Source organism: Botryllus schlosseri, chromosome 8 (assembly GCF_051294905.1).
Source record: "Botryllus schlosseri isolate E-star chromosome 8, Bs_hap1, whole genome shotgun sequence".
Taxonomy (NCBI): Eukaryota; Metazoa; Chordata; class Ascidiacea; order Stolidobranchia; family Styelidae; genus Botryllus; species Botryllus schlosseri.
Genome location: NC_137243.1, coordinates 26,773,890 through 26,789,954, shown reverse-complemented (window position 1 = coordinate 26,789,954; position 16,065 = coordinate 26,773,890). Strand labels below are relative to the sequence as shown.

General features: G+C 38.3%; 1 protein-coding gene and 1 long non-coding RNA gene across 4 annotated transcripts in view; both read left to right on the top strand.

Moving 5' to 3' along the window:
• LOC145445481 (uncharacterized) overlaps window positions 1-16,065 on the top strand; it is a 97,444-nt gene that overhangs the window by 56,259 nt on the left and 25,120 nt on the right. The window lies entirely within an intron of this gene.
• Window positions 1-16,065, top strand: part of LOC145444068 (Fanconi anemia group M protein-like) — a 35,765-nt gene that overhangs the window by 6,564 nt on the left and 13,136 nt on the right. For all 3 annotated transcript variants that reach the window (XM_080321980.1, XM_080321979.1, XM_080321978.1), the window contains exons 6-18: window positions 1,606-1,752; window positions 2,153-2,284; window positions 3,565-3,697; window positions 4,241-4,368; window positions 5,208-5,310; window positions 6,300-6,472; window positions 7,375-7,581; window positions 9,692-9,926; window positions 10,514-10,650; window positions 11,541-11,651; window positions 12,324-14,354; window positions 15,113-15,305; window positions 15,829-15,965. In XM_080321980.1, coding sequence (XP_080178106.1) covers window positions 1,606-1,752; window positions 2,153-2,284; window positions 3,565-3,697; window positions 4,241-4,368; window positions 5,208-5,310; window positions 6,300-6,472; window positions 7,375-7,581; window positions 9,692-9,926; window positions 10,514-10,650; window positions 11,541-11,651; window positions 12,324-14,354; window positions 15,113-15,305; window positions 15,829-15,965 — 3,867 coding nt within the window. The remainder of the gene's footprint in view (window positions 1-1,605; window positions 1,753-2,152; window positions 2,285-3,564; window positions 3,698-4,240; window positions 4,369-5,207; window positions 5,311-6,299; window positions 6,473-7,374; window positions 7,582-9,691; window positions 9,927-10,513; window positions 10,651-11,540; window positions 11,652-12,323; window positions 14,355-15,112; window positions 15,306-15,828; window positions 15,966-16,065) is intronic.

Sequence of the window (16,065 nt, the reverse complement as noted above, 5' to 3'; positions counted from 1 at the left end):
CCCGCTCTTCAGGTAAATCTGACCTTAGGGCGCTGAGATAGGATTAAAAATGCAATATAATGCAATTACCAATACTATTGACGAAATTAAATCGTCAACTTCAAATTGACTACCCTATGGGGGCCCAAGACCAAAGTTTGGTTGGGGGACGCTTTTGCTGTTTTGATCCTGATTCTAGCTACAACCAATAACGCTAACATGGTATATAAGCCGATGGCTATGGCGGCAAGTCCAAATGTTCAGTAAAGAATTGTGAAATAGCGATTGGCGCCCGTTTTGAGTAGAATAATATGAGAATAACAGAAAGAGAACATAAAATTCTGCCTTCAACTTAATGCAGATAATGTAATGCAAGCTGCCATTACGAGAAACGGCAAAACAACGGCCCAGTTATGATACATATCAGCAGCTGTTGATTTTAATGCTTCGTTGTGGAAACCGTAATGTTTTATTTGACGAGTACAAAATTTTAAACCTTTGTCTGCTGTATGTTCGTACCATATAGGTCTACTGCTCACCAAGCAGCAACTGTGAAACTGCATTTAACTCTAGAATTAGAACTATTACATTCTATAGTTTATCTAAGCATAACCAAACATTAATACAAAAGTTACTATTTTAAACTAGGCCGAGTATTGATTAATTATCCTGCTGCGAGGTAGTAGCGTCTGGAATGTATTGATAACCTGATACACAGCACGATGAGTGTTCTTACAATCACACTAATGTACATCGAATATCTATTTACTATGTGTGGACACTTCCTACGCAAAGACGAGCAAAGCTAATAGGCTACCTCTGACGTAATAATGAGCAGTGGCATTTAAAAATCAGACGTTTATGCTCTCAATAACTGGTATATTATCTCATCCTTGTTCACGAGTGTTCAGTTTATGTCACAGTCCTTGTACAAATAAAAATTAATCGTTCTTTCACAAAGAAATCGATTAAATATGGGAAGTAGTCGATTACGATTACGATTACTTCGGGATTTTTTCGAATGTAATCGATTGCGATTATGATTACTTGAAAATGCTGTAATCGTCGTAATCGATTACGATTACTAATCGCGATTACCCCATGTCTGCTACATAGTAAGGACAGACACTTTCTACCCGAGAATGCAGGAAAGTATCTTTCGTTGTACTACAACAGATTTTAATTATTTCTACCATAATATGTGATGTAACTACTGGAATTCTTCACAGGGCCAGATTTCGTTAAAATGCTAGTTTTTTCATGTAAAAATTTGTCAGTTTCTGAGCCAAAACTGTTTTTTCAGTCCAAACTACTTCATAAGGACAGACAGTTCCAACCAGGAATGAAAATAAGTAGTACAATTTTAACATGTGCGAAAACACCTAATTTGCATTCGAAATTTATAATTTTTTGGTCAAAACATTTCGTTTTTTAGGTAAAAAAAATTGCCTTACTCATGATCTCCTTTCGAGCTTTTATTAGCTTGGCGATTCTTTGTATCAGACGCAGCCGGCCATAATCTCGAACAAAATTTATTTCGAAGGCAAACACCCCCGAAATCACCAGATCCATGAAATTGATTACAAGGTGAAGTGTGCAGGGTTAAAACTAAACTGTTTGTTCCAGGTGATCAACAACCTGCTGATATCTCACATTGAGATACGCTCGGAAGACTCGCTGGACATCCAAGGGTACTCGCATCGCCGCAAGGTGCAAAAGATGGTCTGCAAGCTCGACGACACCATGATCACCATGCGGAACAATTATCTGCAGGTAAGGCGTGGTTCTCAACTCTGACTCGACTTTCCTTGACTCGAGCCAATTTGTATATTGATTAATGATTGATATGACTTATTAAGTCTCGTGTATACTCGAAAATAGGTCCAGAAACTGTTTGAATGTGTTTGAATATGCATGATTAGTTCAAGATTAATGACTATATCATGAATTCTTGGATATCACTCAAGAGTTTCACCGAAATGAGATGAGTTCTCCTCACTTGAACGTGATACGTAACAATGAACTCTATGGCTTTGACCGGAAATCGAGTATTAACCCTATGACTTGACTTGACTCGAGTCAACAACATATACCTTATTTGAATCTAGTCCCAAATTCTCAAATTATTCTTTGTTCGACTTGGCCGGACAATGTCGTATTTTTTTCATCTTAGGTTATCGAAGTCTTCACCAACAGCCTTGTCAGTAGAAAGGTGCTTTATCAGCGGGACACGGCCAACTATTCCAAGTATGGAATCTTGTTGGCCAGAGAGGAATTCAGGAAGAATCCACCCAGCGGATTGAGTGTAAGCCATCCATAAGAATTTGTGTTTTACCGAATTTACTTTGTAAAAGTTAGTTGATTCATTTATCAAGAAACATCAGTGTTTTCCAGACGTGGTTTGTAACAAAGTGCCTGCTTGTACTTTTTCGGACAACTGCAGTGGACTTTACCTACCTGCACTCTTTAGTCGAGGGGCAGGTTTTTATTTAAAGTACTTCCTTTTCCCTTAATGTTTTGAAAAGTGGAAAGTAGTTCTGTAATGAGTTTGCAACACTTTTATGAGTAAAACTATGGTGAGGACCGTGTGATATAGCCTCAGTCTTATCGTAATTGAATAGATTTTGGAAAATTGTGTTGATTATTTGGTAGGGCGGTTAAAAAATAACTTTTTTTTGGTATCGGCTACTTTATAAAATTGTGAGGTTGCCTAAAAAAACGATACACACCAATTTCTACCCAATTCCAATTGTTAGAAGCAAAGTTATTGGAGTACAAAATTTGGGATTTGAAAGATATAGTATTAAAGGTGGCAAATTTTTCAGTTATATATGATAGATCTACCCAGTACCCACCGTAGATACTCTGTATTGAAATCCTACGTTTTGAAAATCAATAACTTGGCTTCTACTGGGTCGAATTGTGCCGTACTTGTTGGGCATTGTTTTTTAGACAGCCTTACATGGTGTAGCCAGTAAAATTTGAAAAAATATTTTCAAGTATTTTTAGTAAATAAATCTAAAATGTTGCAGACTTTTGAAAGCAGCATTTTTACTTCCAGCTATACTTTCGGCTAGTCCCGGACATCGCTACTTTGACTCGTAATGAAGTGGAAACGCTCTCGTTAATTTTATTTCTACTGGAGTAGATACACTGACTACTTTGACCAGCTCTGTGCACATTAGGGTTGTCCATAATTTGAAAAGTCTCAAAAATGATGCGTATCTCTGTCTCATTTGTCTCATTCTCAAGCCGCCATTGTCGTGATCATTGAAGCATGGAAAATTAGCCAATCAAGCACCGTGAATTCGTGATTACTAGTCTGCTTGCCGTTCTATGGCCGCCCACTCTACGGCAGCTATTTTCAAACGCTTTTAGACAAATCTTAACGACTTTCCTGTGAACTCATTACAGGCTCGCTGTGTTTTTTTTATCAATAATCTATAGAATGAGACATGAATACGCATGATTTTTTAGATTTTCCATATTATGGACAACCCTAGTGCACATGTTTATGCTTGTAAATATGACTATCATTTTGGTATTATACGGTTATTAATATGATCATTGTATTCATGAATACAGAAATTCGAATCGGGAGCTGTGGAGCGTGACTTTGCGACTTGCATCAGTCTGTTTCACGGACTCGAGCTCTTGCTGCAACATGGGATGCGGTCTTTCTTTATTTTCATCAAGGCGATGATGGAGGGAGAAAAAGGTAAGAATGGAACTGCTCGTTGAAACTTGATTCGATTGCAGACTTGGACAAGTAGTCTAGTGGTCTAATTACAGTGAAATGCCGATGATCTAATTTGTGAATTATTTTTATGCTCTCCAATCTCTTTTCTGGTTTTCCTGAAAATATGACAGGAAAGCTACGTCGTGCAAAATGAGTTAACCTTGCTGTACAGACATTTGCCATTCACGTGTTCATGAGAATGAACTCTTTCTTCGATATGTAGTCTACTGAACTTTTTTTTGTTGTACCGGTAGTTCTGTCTGATTTAGAATTGAATTCGATCCAGCAATTCTAATTCTAGTCCAACTTGGAAAAAACCGACTATAATTCTAATTGTAATGTGACTTGAAAAAAGTATTTAGCTATAATTCTAAATTTAGTATAATTTTGAATAAACTGTTCACCTACAACTCTACTACTAATCTAATTTGGTAAATACTGCATTGCTATAATTCTAATTAAAAACTGTATAGCTATAATCCTAATTCTAATCTAACTCTGTTTGATTGCATTGGTGTGCAGGCAACTTACGAGCAAAGACCATGTTGAACGCGAACGAGACTTTCCGTGCTATGTTCGCGACGCTGCTGGATATGTTTGGTAACTCTCCCAATGCGACGGTGGCATTCACGCAGCCTGACTCCTCTGGTGTAAGCATATTACGTGTTAGTATGTATGCTGGATTGGTGATTATTTTAATGAGACTGTTGGACATGCATAACTTCATTATACAAGTGATAGTATATCTACATTGCAATGAACCTGAATATTTTTGGCTGACACTAGTCAGGGGTAATCGTCAGCAATTAGCGGAGAATTAAAAGAACATTCTATATCAACAATAGTATCAGAAGATATGTCATCACTGGCATGAAAATTCCAGTAATATAGGTGAATAGATGCTCAAGCTAAATGCACTATTTTTAAATGATACATCAAGTTATTTTGTTGTGCTAAACTCCTTCTGTTGTGTACTAATTTTGCCCACCGAAGGAGTTTTTTGTATATTTTAACAATAGTACATTGAGTTTAAACCATCTGTTTGCCTCGATTATTCCAATATTCATGCCAGTGATGTCATCTTTGGTGATAAAATAGCTGATTCTGGCTGATTTGCAGTACTGATAATTCGAATTGCTACATTATCGCAGATGAGCTAAGAAATATTATAGATACAATAGGCATTTCAAAACAACTGGGTTTGCAGTATGTTGTGGGAGGGGTTTTGACCCCCGCTGCTGACGCAAGTTCTGACTGGAAAAAGTTGTAGCGCAATGAGTGTTAAATTTTTTTTGAAATATCAATTGTTAGGGCCAGCATATTGGGATACTCAGTTTGAGAAAAGTGCTGTAAGCGTAATTACCTGAGCTGGTATGATCAATGTAAAAATAATGAGAACACAAGTCTTGATCATTCTCTCCATTAACGTAGACAAGGTCGTACCAGTAGTTTTGTGCTTATCTCAAAATAAATTTGTCCTTTTGTTAAGGCCGCTGTGCCATCACAATTGCCTGGGGGATATGTCTACAGTCATCCAAAAGTTCGCAAATTGGAGGAGGTTGTGGTTGGGCATTTTGAGAGTTTTGTGAAACGTAAGTGTTATTTAGTATTGTTGCTTTGATATTTTTCACATTTCCGCATTATACACACTTAAAATATTCATAAATTTATGACAACCGAGCAGTAGTTGATAGTTCCACGCTTGATCCACATAAAATCAAGCATCCCTCACTTGCCTGCATTTCCTTTACTAAATTATGTGAGCAATCATAAAATCCATTTTTTATTTGCTTCATTTTTCAGTATCGGTCAACCCGTTATCTTGTCTATAATTAGATTTCAGACGTACCGACCCTGGTCTATGCTCTAATTTCCATTGTAATAATCTAATTTCTGCTTTTTGTGAAAATGCTGCAGGAGAACTAAACCGTACGAAACAAGCCGGGCTTGCTGACCAAACATTTGCCATTTTCTTGCTTATGAAAATGAAATATTATTTGATATATAATGAACTTGATTCAATATCCAAGTTTTCGTCAGTTCTAATGTAATTCGGAATAAACTGTGGGGTTATAGTTCTAATTTCTCTCTAATCGGGAAAAAAGGATAGCTATATATAATACTAATTCTGAACTAATTTGGAAAAATGTATAGCTATAATTCTATTTCTGGACAAATTTGGAACATCTGTGTAGATATCATTCTAATTCTAATATAATTTGGGATAAACTGTAGTTATCATACTTGTTCTAATATAGTTTGGAATAAACTGTGTAGCTATGATTCTATTTCTAAACTTATTTGGAAAAACTGTAGTTATCATTCTAATATAATTGGGAATAGACTGTCTAGTTATCATGCTAATTCCAATATAATTTGGAATAAACTGTGTTCTATTTCTAAACTTATTTGGAAAAACTAGGTAACTTTAGGTAGCTTTCTTTATAATTCTTATCTAATTTGGAAAATCTGTGTAGCTATCGTTCTTATTCTAAATTTGCTAAAACTGAAAATTTTGTAGTTGTCCAACTTTTCTATGTCTATGGTAGCTGAATGTAACATGTTTTTCTTGCTGTATCAGAAAATCCTTCTGACGAGACCAGGGTGATGGTTTTCTGCCAATACCGCGACACGGTCCAAGAGATCACCGAGCTGCTTCAAAAACACCGGCCGGCCGTTCGTCCCATGCAGTTTGTGGGTCATTCGAACGCTTCGGGAAAAATGGCCAGGTTCACACAGAAGGATCAGCTGAAAGTAGGAATATAATTGGTTTACTTGAGACAGACTTGTGCAAACTATCTAATTGGTTGGCGGGCAACGAACTACTGCTTTTTTTAAGTATTTTTACTCTAGTGCTGGTTCTAGTTCTAGTGGGAGTATGAACAGTGAATAGTTCTAGTTCTTGTCTTGCCACGGATTTCATAAGTGAGAAGTTCTATTCCTAGTTCTAGTTGAGATTTTCAAAATTGATTAGTATATTGATATTGAAATAAGCCGAATATTTACGGCAGACACTCGTCAGGGGCAATCGTCAGCCACTAGTAGAGAATTGGAAAGAACACTGTATATCAACAATCGCATCACAAAAAATGACGTCACCAGCATGAAATTTTGAATACGAGATTGTTCAGTGTACTATTTTCAGATGGTACACGAACTCCTTTTGTTGACACAGCCTTGGCTGGTGTATTTTGATAAAAGTCGACTCCAAGGCACACAAATGAAAGTGTAGGCTACAGTGAACGTTCGAACTTCGAAATTTCATGCGTGTGAGGTCATATTTTGTGATACGATTGCTGATATACGATGGTATTTTGAATTCTCTACTAGTTGCTGACGATTACCCCTGACGACTACCCCTTCGGGTTCATTTCAATATCAATGTACTATTCAATTGTATATTCAATTTCTGTACCCTACCTCCAAGAAGCTCTTCATATTTTGAAAAGTGAGTAGTTCTAGCTCCAGTTCGACTTGCAGAATTTGAAAATTAAGTAGTTCTTGTTCAAGTTTTGAAAAGTTAGCATGTCTAGTTATAGTTTATAGTTTTGAAAAGTGGGTAGTTGTTGTTCTTGGTGTGCATTTTGAACCTGCAGTAGCTGTACCAGTATGAATGGAGTAACGTAATCCGCCAACATCGACCTCACTTGCTTTAGGTCGTGTCGAAATTCCGTTCCGGTGGCTACAATACTCTGATATCGACGTGTGTGGGAGAAGAGGGCCTGGATATCGGCGACGTGGATTTAATTGTGTGTTTCGACGCGCACAAAAGCCCCATCAGACTGGTGCAACGCATGGGGCGCACTGGCCGAAAACGGGCCGGCAGGATCGTGATGCTGGTCACGGAAGGAAAGGAGGAAAGGGTAGGATTTGGGGATGATATCTAGCATAGGGCAGGGGTGGGCAATTATTTTTCTCCGCGGGCCGAATTACAACTAAAAAATATGTTGACGGGCCGACTTAAAAAGACAATACACAGAACAACAAGTATGTCGTAAATCCTGCTAAGCGCAAAAAAAAATCGTTTCCGCTACGGCTTCAGATGCTTTCACGTCCACCAGTTTGAGAACCAATGCACTAAAATGTATCTGGGATAGTAGAAAGGTAATTGTCTTGGTTGCTGCCTTCCGCGCATGGTGCAGCTTCGTGAAATAGCTTTGATGTTGAGCGAAGCTTGCAGTTTTTTTTCTGAAATTCGTCCTACCTTGACCGAGTGTCTGTTTTTTGTCGCAAGACCAACTTTACTAAAAATCATTAATCTCGGTGCCCTGTTCGGCTCAAACTATTAAAAGGACGCGTTTACCCCCGACTCCAGTATACAAATATTTAACGTTCTAAACCTTCTTCGAATTACAGCTTTCATGTTTTTTGACAGGCCCGTTCATCCTTTATGGGTCATAGATATGATGACTCTAGTAATCGCGAGCACTGATTGACTTGTTTCGAGAATTAGGGATTTGAAAATGTATCACGTAAAAAGTTGAAGGCGTAACATGACAATGGCAACAAAGAAGGTTTGAACTAAATTACGGTATATGGAAAGAGGGATTTTTTGTGACTTTAATTGCTGCTCATACTTTGCTACATTGACATTATTGTAAATCTGGATTACGCATGCGAGGTACAAATCGTGGCATATTAATGAACAGGCTTCACAGAAAACGAATTTTCATTTACAGTTGACGCAGCCTATGATTTTAGTCCACCCATCAACATTCAAAGGCAGGTTTTATGTTTTGAATTCCAAGCCGCCTTTCTTTGGCCGCACAGAATAGCTGGGCCGCACTTTGCCCAGGTCTGGCATAGGGTATAGCCTTCGATGATTAAAGACTTGGACGGCTATAACATTTTTAACTTTTCCGAATTAGATTAGAATCAGAATTATAACTACACCGCCAGAATGATAGCTACACAGCATTTTTTCAAATTAGAATTAAGAAATACTGAATTTGCAAAAACTTCAAAACTAATATGTATACTAATATGTATGTATACAGCGAGATTGGCTCGTTACTACCATACCTCTATCAATATATATATATATATATATATATATAGGTCGAACTAACTCTGTCTGCGTTCAAACTTAGAGCACCATCACCAGGGTGATGCAAGTATCCATCAAAAAGAGAGAGCATCAAAGATTTTAATTTTAAATTAAATTTCCAGATGAAAGTGCTGCTTTTGAGAATGTCCTGATGTCGGTATCGTTCCGATTGAGGACATTGTTCATCATCAATACTTTGTGACAATGCTTTGGTCCGATCACGACTTCACACATATGTACATTACCAGAACAAGTTTATGTTGCAGTCAAATCCGTGGAAAGTTGCGTTTATTTTTCATAAAATTTGCAGTAAGATGTTGCATTTATTTTTCACAAACGTTGCACTAAAAAGGTACATTTATGGACAAGTTCCTTGAAATGATTAAGGTATGAGATATTCAAATCGATCCGTATCCAAGTCACTGTGGCAAAACTCAGTGTTGGTGACTTCAACAAAAATAATAGCCTGAAAAAATTCACTCAGTGGAAATATAATTTTTGGCGGTCTAGCCTGAATGTACGGCAGATCAGAAAGGACCTCAAATGTAAACAACAGTGAAATAATCAAGCGACCTATTTGCTATTTGCAATTTAAATATTTTCAGTAAATCGTTATAGTTGCATGAAAAAATGGCAAAAAGTTGCTTGAAAAAATGATGGAAAGTTGCAATAGAAGATTCCTCCAAAAAGCTTAAAACACCATACCACATAACTTCTGAGTATTCAGGAGGCTGCCGGGTTGGGCAGAAGGTATTGAAACTGTAATTCTCGATAATAAATTAACTCTCCGTTGCAAGGAGCGTATAATTCCAGTAACAAAAAATCATCTCTTACTACTTAGTTGAATCATTAGAATCAATGCTTGATTCAGATTTGAGTACACAAATCCGTGTGACCAGCCCGAGCTATGATATCTTTTTCGACAGGATTATAACTCGAGCGTGTCGAATCGCAAGAGCATACAAAAAGCCATCACAGGAACGTCGTCGCGATCTCTCTATTTCTACCAGAACAATCCGAGGATGGTTCCGCGCGGCCTAAACCCGGAGCCTCTCAAAATGCAGATGACAGTCAAGGCCAGGGAGGATATCGCGAGCAAGCCTAAAGCCCTAGCCAAGAAGAAGGCTAATAAAATGGATATATCGCTGATGATTAAAAAAGGTTAGGCCCAACTAGATACATAGATAAACATACAGGGCTGTAACCAAGTCACAAGTAAATCATGCTGTATTGTTGTCAATTTGAGTAATTTTCAATTCACCACCGAGTCAAGTTTGAGTTCAAGTTAATCTCGCTTTTATAGTTTTGACTCGAGTCAAGTCGAGTCATTTTCAACTCACCACCGAGTCAAGTCCAAGTTAAGGGAGCAGAGGATTGAGTCGGAGTCCAAGTCATTGTGTTCCCTGTTCGGTTTCGAGTTCAAGTCCGGTACAACTCACTTGTGTGAAACTCTTGGGTACCTAATATAGAAGGCCTGGGATTCATAAGATACTCTTTTTCCTTACTCAAGTCGAGTCGACAACCTACACAAATTGACTCGAGTCGACTCACTTTCTATTTTTTAGAGTTGAGTCGAGTCAACGAAAAATTGGCACTTGAGTTGAGTCATTACAACCCTACTTTTTTCGAATACTGGTGTGAAATTTGTAACATCTCTAGAGCAGCAAGTGTTTTTGTTCTGTATGATAAATACAATTATACAATTTATCCCGTCGACAAGATGTGACGATATCACGATTCGTATTCAGAACAAAGCAAAAACTCGGTTTTTCTGAGCGCCGAAAAAGTGGAGGAATGGGACGCAAAATTCAAACTCTCTGCGGACGACAAAATTCGTGTCAAAAAGTTTCCTACGGCCGGTCGAATGGTGTGTCTGGGAGATGAAGTAAGAGGAAAGTCTGTCTTGGGCCAGATTTTGGCCAGCCTTTCCAAATTAGATTAGAATTAGTGTCGTAGTGTCTGACATTTCGTTCTAGGCAGTTGTAAATGTGGTCGATAGATATATTGCGTGATTTTCTGTTACAATGAGCTGTTGCTGATGTCCAGTGATGATCAAAGTAGTCAGCGCTGCTACTCGATTAGGAGTAGAAGTAGCACCTTACATTTCTACTTGCTTACCAATCTAAAAAGCTAAACTACTCGAGTAAGTGTTGGGAGTTTGCAAAACCTAGGTTCTAGAATTGTAGCAATACTTGATTACTGATCACTAGGGCAGGTTTTTGTTGCAGTCTTATCCGTGGGAAGTTGCATTTATTTTTCACAAAAGTTGCACTAGAAAGTTGCATATATGGACAAGTTCCTTGAAATTAATAGGGCACGAGATACTTGAATCGTTCCATATCCAAGGCACTGTAGCAAAACTCAGTGTTGGCGACTTCTACAAAATCAATGGCCTGAAAAAGTTGACTCAGTGAAATTATAATTTTTGGCGGTCCATCCTGAACGTACGTCAAATCAGAAAGGACCTCAAATTTAAACGACAGTGAAATAATCAACCGACCTATTTACAAGTAGTGTCAACTATTTCCAGTAAAAAGTAAGTTCCATGAAAAATCGAAAAAAGTTGCAAAAAGTGTCATGAAAAATCAAAAAAATAAAAAGTTGCATGAAAAAAACGGAGAAAAGTTGCAAAAAGTTGGCAATATAAGAATCCTCCAAACAGCCTAAAACACCAAACTACATAACTTCTGAATATTGAGGAAGCTGCTGGAAGCTGTAAAAGAAAGTTGCAAAAGTTGCAAAAACTTGCCCTACTGATCACTTTCATTATTTCAGCCTTCAAGCGGAAATGGAGAGCTTTGTCACGCCGAATGGAACTTGTGGCAAACTCGACTGCAGGATACGTCAATAGTAGGACATTCGGCTGCGACGAAAAACTTTGTGCAGGTATATTCACTCTGTCTTATACTTTCTGTAGGAGTTTTTGTTTTTGGTGGCAGACAAGTAACTTGCATTCGGGTCGGATTTGTATAAGCTAGTGGATTTTCAAAATACGCAACTTAAACTAGAACTCACTTTTCAAAATCTGCAACTAGAACGTGAACTACTCGCTTTTGAAGACTTACAACTAGAACTAGAACTCACTTTTCAATACTCGCAACTAGAACTAGAACTATTCACTTTTGAAAACTTGCGACTAGAGCTAGAACTACTCACTTTTGTAAACTTGCGACTAGAACTAGTCCCTTTTCTTAAGACACAACTAAAACTAGAACTAATCGCTTTTCAAATTCCCATCTACAGTTAGAACTTCTCGCTTTTCAAAATCCAAAGTACAGCTGGAAATATTCACTTTTCAAAATCCACAACTAGAATTATTTAAAAACCAGCGAATTAACCGTCAAACAACTAGATTGGTGGTTTGTACAAGTCTGTATTAAATCATTAACAAAACTGAGCTGAAATTGAGATTTATGTACGGAAGACTAACAAATGTGGGCTATATCCTGAATTAGCGAGGGTAGAATCGAAATCTGCTAATCTTTTAGTGTCAATAGCAAATACCGTGAAAATCGGTGTGTTTTTGTTACAAAATGTTCTTGTTCACACCATTGACAGATCATGAGCCTCTGCGATAACTTGAAGCAATGCGAAAGCGAGCCTTGGAACGAGAATGACCACAAAATCACTGAAGATTGCGCGGATTTACTCCCGTTCGCGGAAAAACAGAAAAATTCTCAACGCACAGTCAACCGAACCCAAACCAGCCTCGATAAATTTGTGATCACGGCGCCTTGCGATATTGACGACACTCTCGCGGAAGTGCCTTCGATATTAATGGATGATCGTGTTTCGAGTAAAAAATTGGTTTCCGACACTGTTTTGACCAAGTCGCGCGGAGAACCTTTCGTCAAATTGAAGAAAATCCCGGAAAAAATTGTTCGAAAGCCAGTATCGCCCCCGAAATATGACCCGTTGCTAGATTTTATAAATGACGCGTCTGACTTGTCCGACAATGAATCTGAAAAAAGTGAAATTGTGAAAAATGAACCAGAAAAAATGGAATTAGAAAAAAATGATTCCAGCGATACCGAACTTAATTATGAGTCCCCTCAAGAACTGGATTGGAATTTAGATAGCCCCGCTACTCCTCCCCAGAGCCCGCCCCGCCCCAGCCCTCCTATGCCTGATTTTTTCCAAGACTCCGATGATGATACGCAAATTTCGAAAGCTAGCGAAGATGTCGATTTTTCGCAAGGATTTGATTTGAATTTCGAGGACGAAGAGGAAGACTTGTTTTCGGACATATTGAACGAAAGCTCCGCAAAATCTTACGGGTCCAAAAAATCTGAAAAGGAGGGAGAAATTTCGAGTGTTGCCACGGCGATGGAAAGCGAAGTGGAAAATATGACTGCAGAAAAAAGTGATGAAGAAACGATGGTAAAAGCGTTGGAATCGACGTTTGTGAAAAATAAGCGCAATCGTGAAAATGACGAAAATCGTCGAAACGAAGAAAACGACGAAAATCTCCCAGAATTTGAAAATGATGAAAATCGACCAAACTTGGAAAATGATAAAAATCACGCGAATGTGGTATTTGACGAAAATCGCTCAAACGAGCAAAATGACAAAAATTGCGGGACTGTACAAATTGAAGAAAATCACCGGAGCGAGGAAAATGCCAAAAATCACCCGACTGTGCAGAATGATAAAATTCACCCAAGCTTTGAAAATGTAAAAAATAGACAAAATGGCAGCTTAGAAAACGTCAAAAATCAACCAAAAGTAGAAAATGACGATAATCATGATTTTGTACGAAACAATAATCGCGTACAAAGTAACCGTATCGCCCCAGATTCTGCAAAATCAAAAATGGTCGACACTCCCGCACGGGCGAGTCATTTCGAGTCAAATTTTTGGGCCATTTCTCAGAACACGACGACCGACGAGGCCGAAAGTCAAGATTTGTGCGCCCAACCCGAATTCGAAGCGTCCGCCGATATATTTTCGCCCAATTTCGACTTGGGGTTCGACATATCTCCTTCGCCCGATTCCTCCGTCATAGGTCCTAGCCCGGATTCTGTAAAAGAGAGAGAAAAAGAGAAACAGATATCTCCGGGGTTGATCACGGTGTCTCAAAAAGTAGAGAATCGTGCGTTTTTTGCAGAACTGGGTAAAACTCCTAAAAAAGGGGTAAAAACGCTTATAGCACAGGTTAGACCTCAAATGCAGGCTTGTAAAATATCTCCGTCTAAGTGTCCTATTGTATTGGGACGCGTTTTAAACACAGAGGTCAAGTCACCAGTGTTGATCGCCAGGCAGAAACGCTTGTCTCAAAATATGGAGGTTTTGATTCGAAATCGCGATACAGATTCATTACGTAATCCATCTTCAACAGACGATTCGCCGATATTTTTACCCAAAAATCGTAAAAGGATATTAGCCACTCCGGAAAGTGACTTGTCGTCTCAAGTTTCAGTTGCGGAACGCGATTTTGGGGTTAAAAATGCAAGAAAACGGCTATCTGGTGATTCTGATTTTGTCGAACCCATTTCGAAGGCTAAGAAGCACAGCACTCCGAAAAGTGTGTATTTCAACGACGATTTTTCTGACGACGATTTTGAGTGTACTTCCGCTAAGATTTCAAAGGTGAGTGCTCCATTTGATTGTCTGGTGACTCGACTCGAGTCAACTTCTGATGTTTTCTATTTTCGGATTAATTCGATTTTTGAGTTTTCGCGAATTCGGTATTTCTGATTCTGATCAAATTTGGATAAAACTTTACTGCTATGTGTCATCATTCTAATTATGACTCTATTTAGAAAATCTGAGAAGTTTTTAGTTGTCAGACTATGTTTGAAACTGCATGGTACGTTCAACAGACTTAGACAAGTTGATAAATGTAGTAGCCTAATTAGACTAATTGAAGCGAAATGCCGGTAATCTAGTTCTATTTAATTTGTTAAATCTCTCTCATTTTAATTCTGATCCAATTTCTGCTTTTCCTGGAAACGTTACAGAATTGTTAAGTGCGAAACGAGCCAAGCTTGCTGTTTAAAAATTTGCCATTCTCGTGCTTGTGACGATGAACTATGGTTTGATATGAAATGAACTTGATTCAATTTCCTAGTTTTGGCGATTTTGGTATTTCTAATTCTAATCTTATTTGGAAAAGCCTGTGTAGCAATCATTCTAATTCGAATCTAGCTCATACAAAAATTTGTAGCTATAATTTTAATTCTAGTATAATTGGGAAAAACTGTGCAGCTATATTTCTAGACTAAAAAACTGTATAACTATAATTGAAATACTAATATAATTTACAAATGCAGAATCTATTCCACTTGTCCAAGTCTGACGCATAAGCACCTAATAGTTTCACCTCTCCCTTCTCGTTCTCGATGCGGACAACGAAACACCAGTCGAAGCGAAGCTCGAGCAAACGTCTCGTGGATAACTTCTTGGACGACGAGGCCGAGGTTGACAACGATGGAGTCCCGGTTTCAACGGACGAAGACGAAAGCTCTGAATCTGCAGAGATGGAGGAAATGAAGGACTTTGTCAACGATGCTGCCGTGTTGACGCAACACATCGGGAATGGTATGCTCGTTTGCGAACTGGTACAAACAAACCATCTAATTAGTTGACTGTCAAGTATCCCATGTTTTTGAGTAGTTCTAGTTCCAGTTGCAGATTTTGAAAAGCGAGCAGTTGGAGTGAAATTTGTCGATTCGTAAAGCGAGTAGTTCTGGTTTTAATTCCCAGTTTTGATAAGTGATTAGTTTTAGTTCTATTCACGCATTTTGAAAAGTGAGCAGTTCTAGTTCCAGTTGTGCATTTTGAAAGTAGCTCAAGTTCTAGTTGCCTGTTTTGAAAATGAGTGGTCACAGTTCTAGTTGCTAGTATTGAAAAGTGAGTAGTTCTAGTGCTAGTTGGGCACTTTGAAACTGAGTGGTTTAAATTTTAGTTCTGGTTCCCGTTGTGAGTTTTGAGAAATGAGTGGGCCTAATTCTAGTTCTAGTTGCTACTTTTTAAATTCCAGTAGTTTGTGCAAGTGTGGTCACTGAGCCATAAATTCAAGGAGACCTATTGTATATCACCCAAATTGTTGCTTCCATTATAGGTGCTGCCGTCGATGAAAGTGCAATGTACCTCCAAAAAAACGCAGACTTCTTCGGTGAAGAAGGTCAGTTTGGGAATAACAACGGAAAATTCAAGCTCGCTTTCGATCTCGGATGCGATCTCGACGTCTTTTCTCAGGTTGGAGATTTTTCTTTTAATTTGCCTACAGTTTGCCGTGCTCTGGAAAGGGTTTGCCTTGTGTGTAGCATTATAGATTAGTAGTGTAACACTGTTTTTG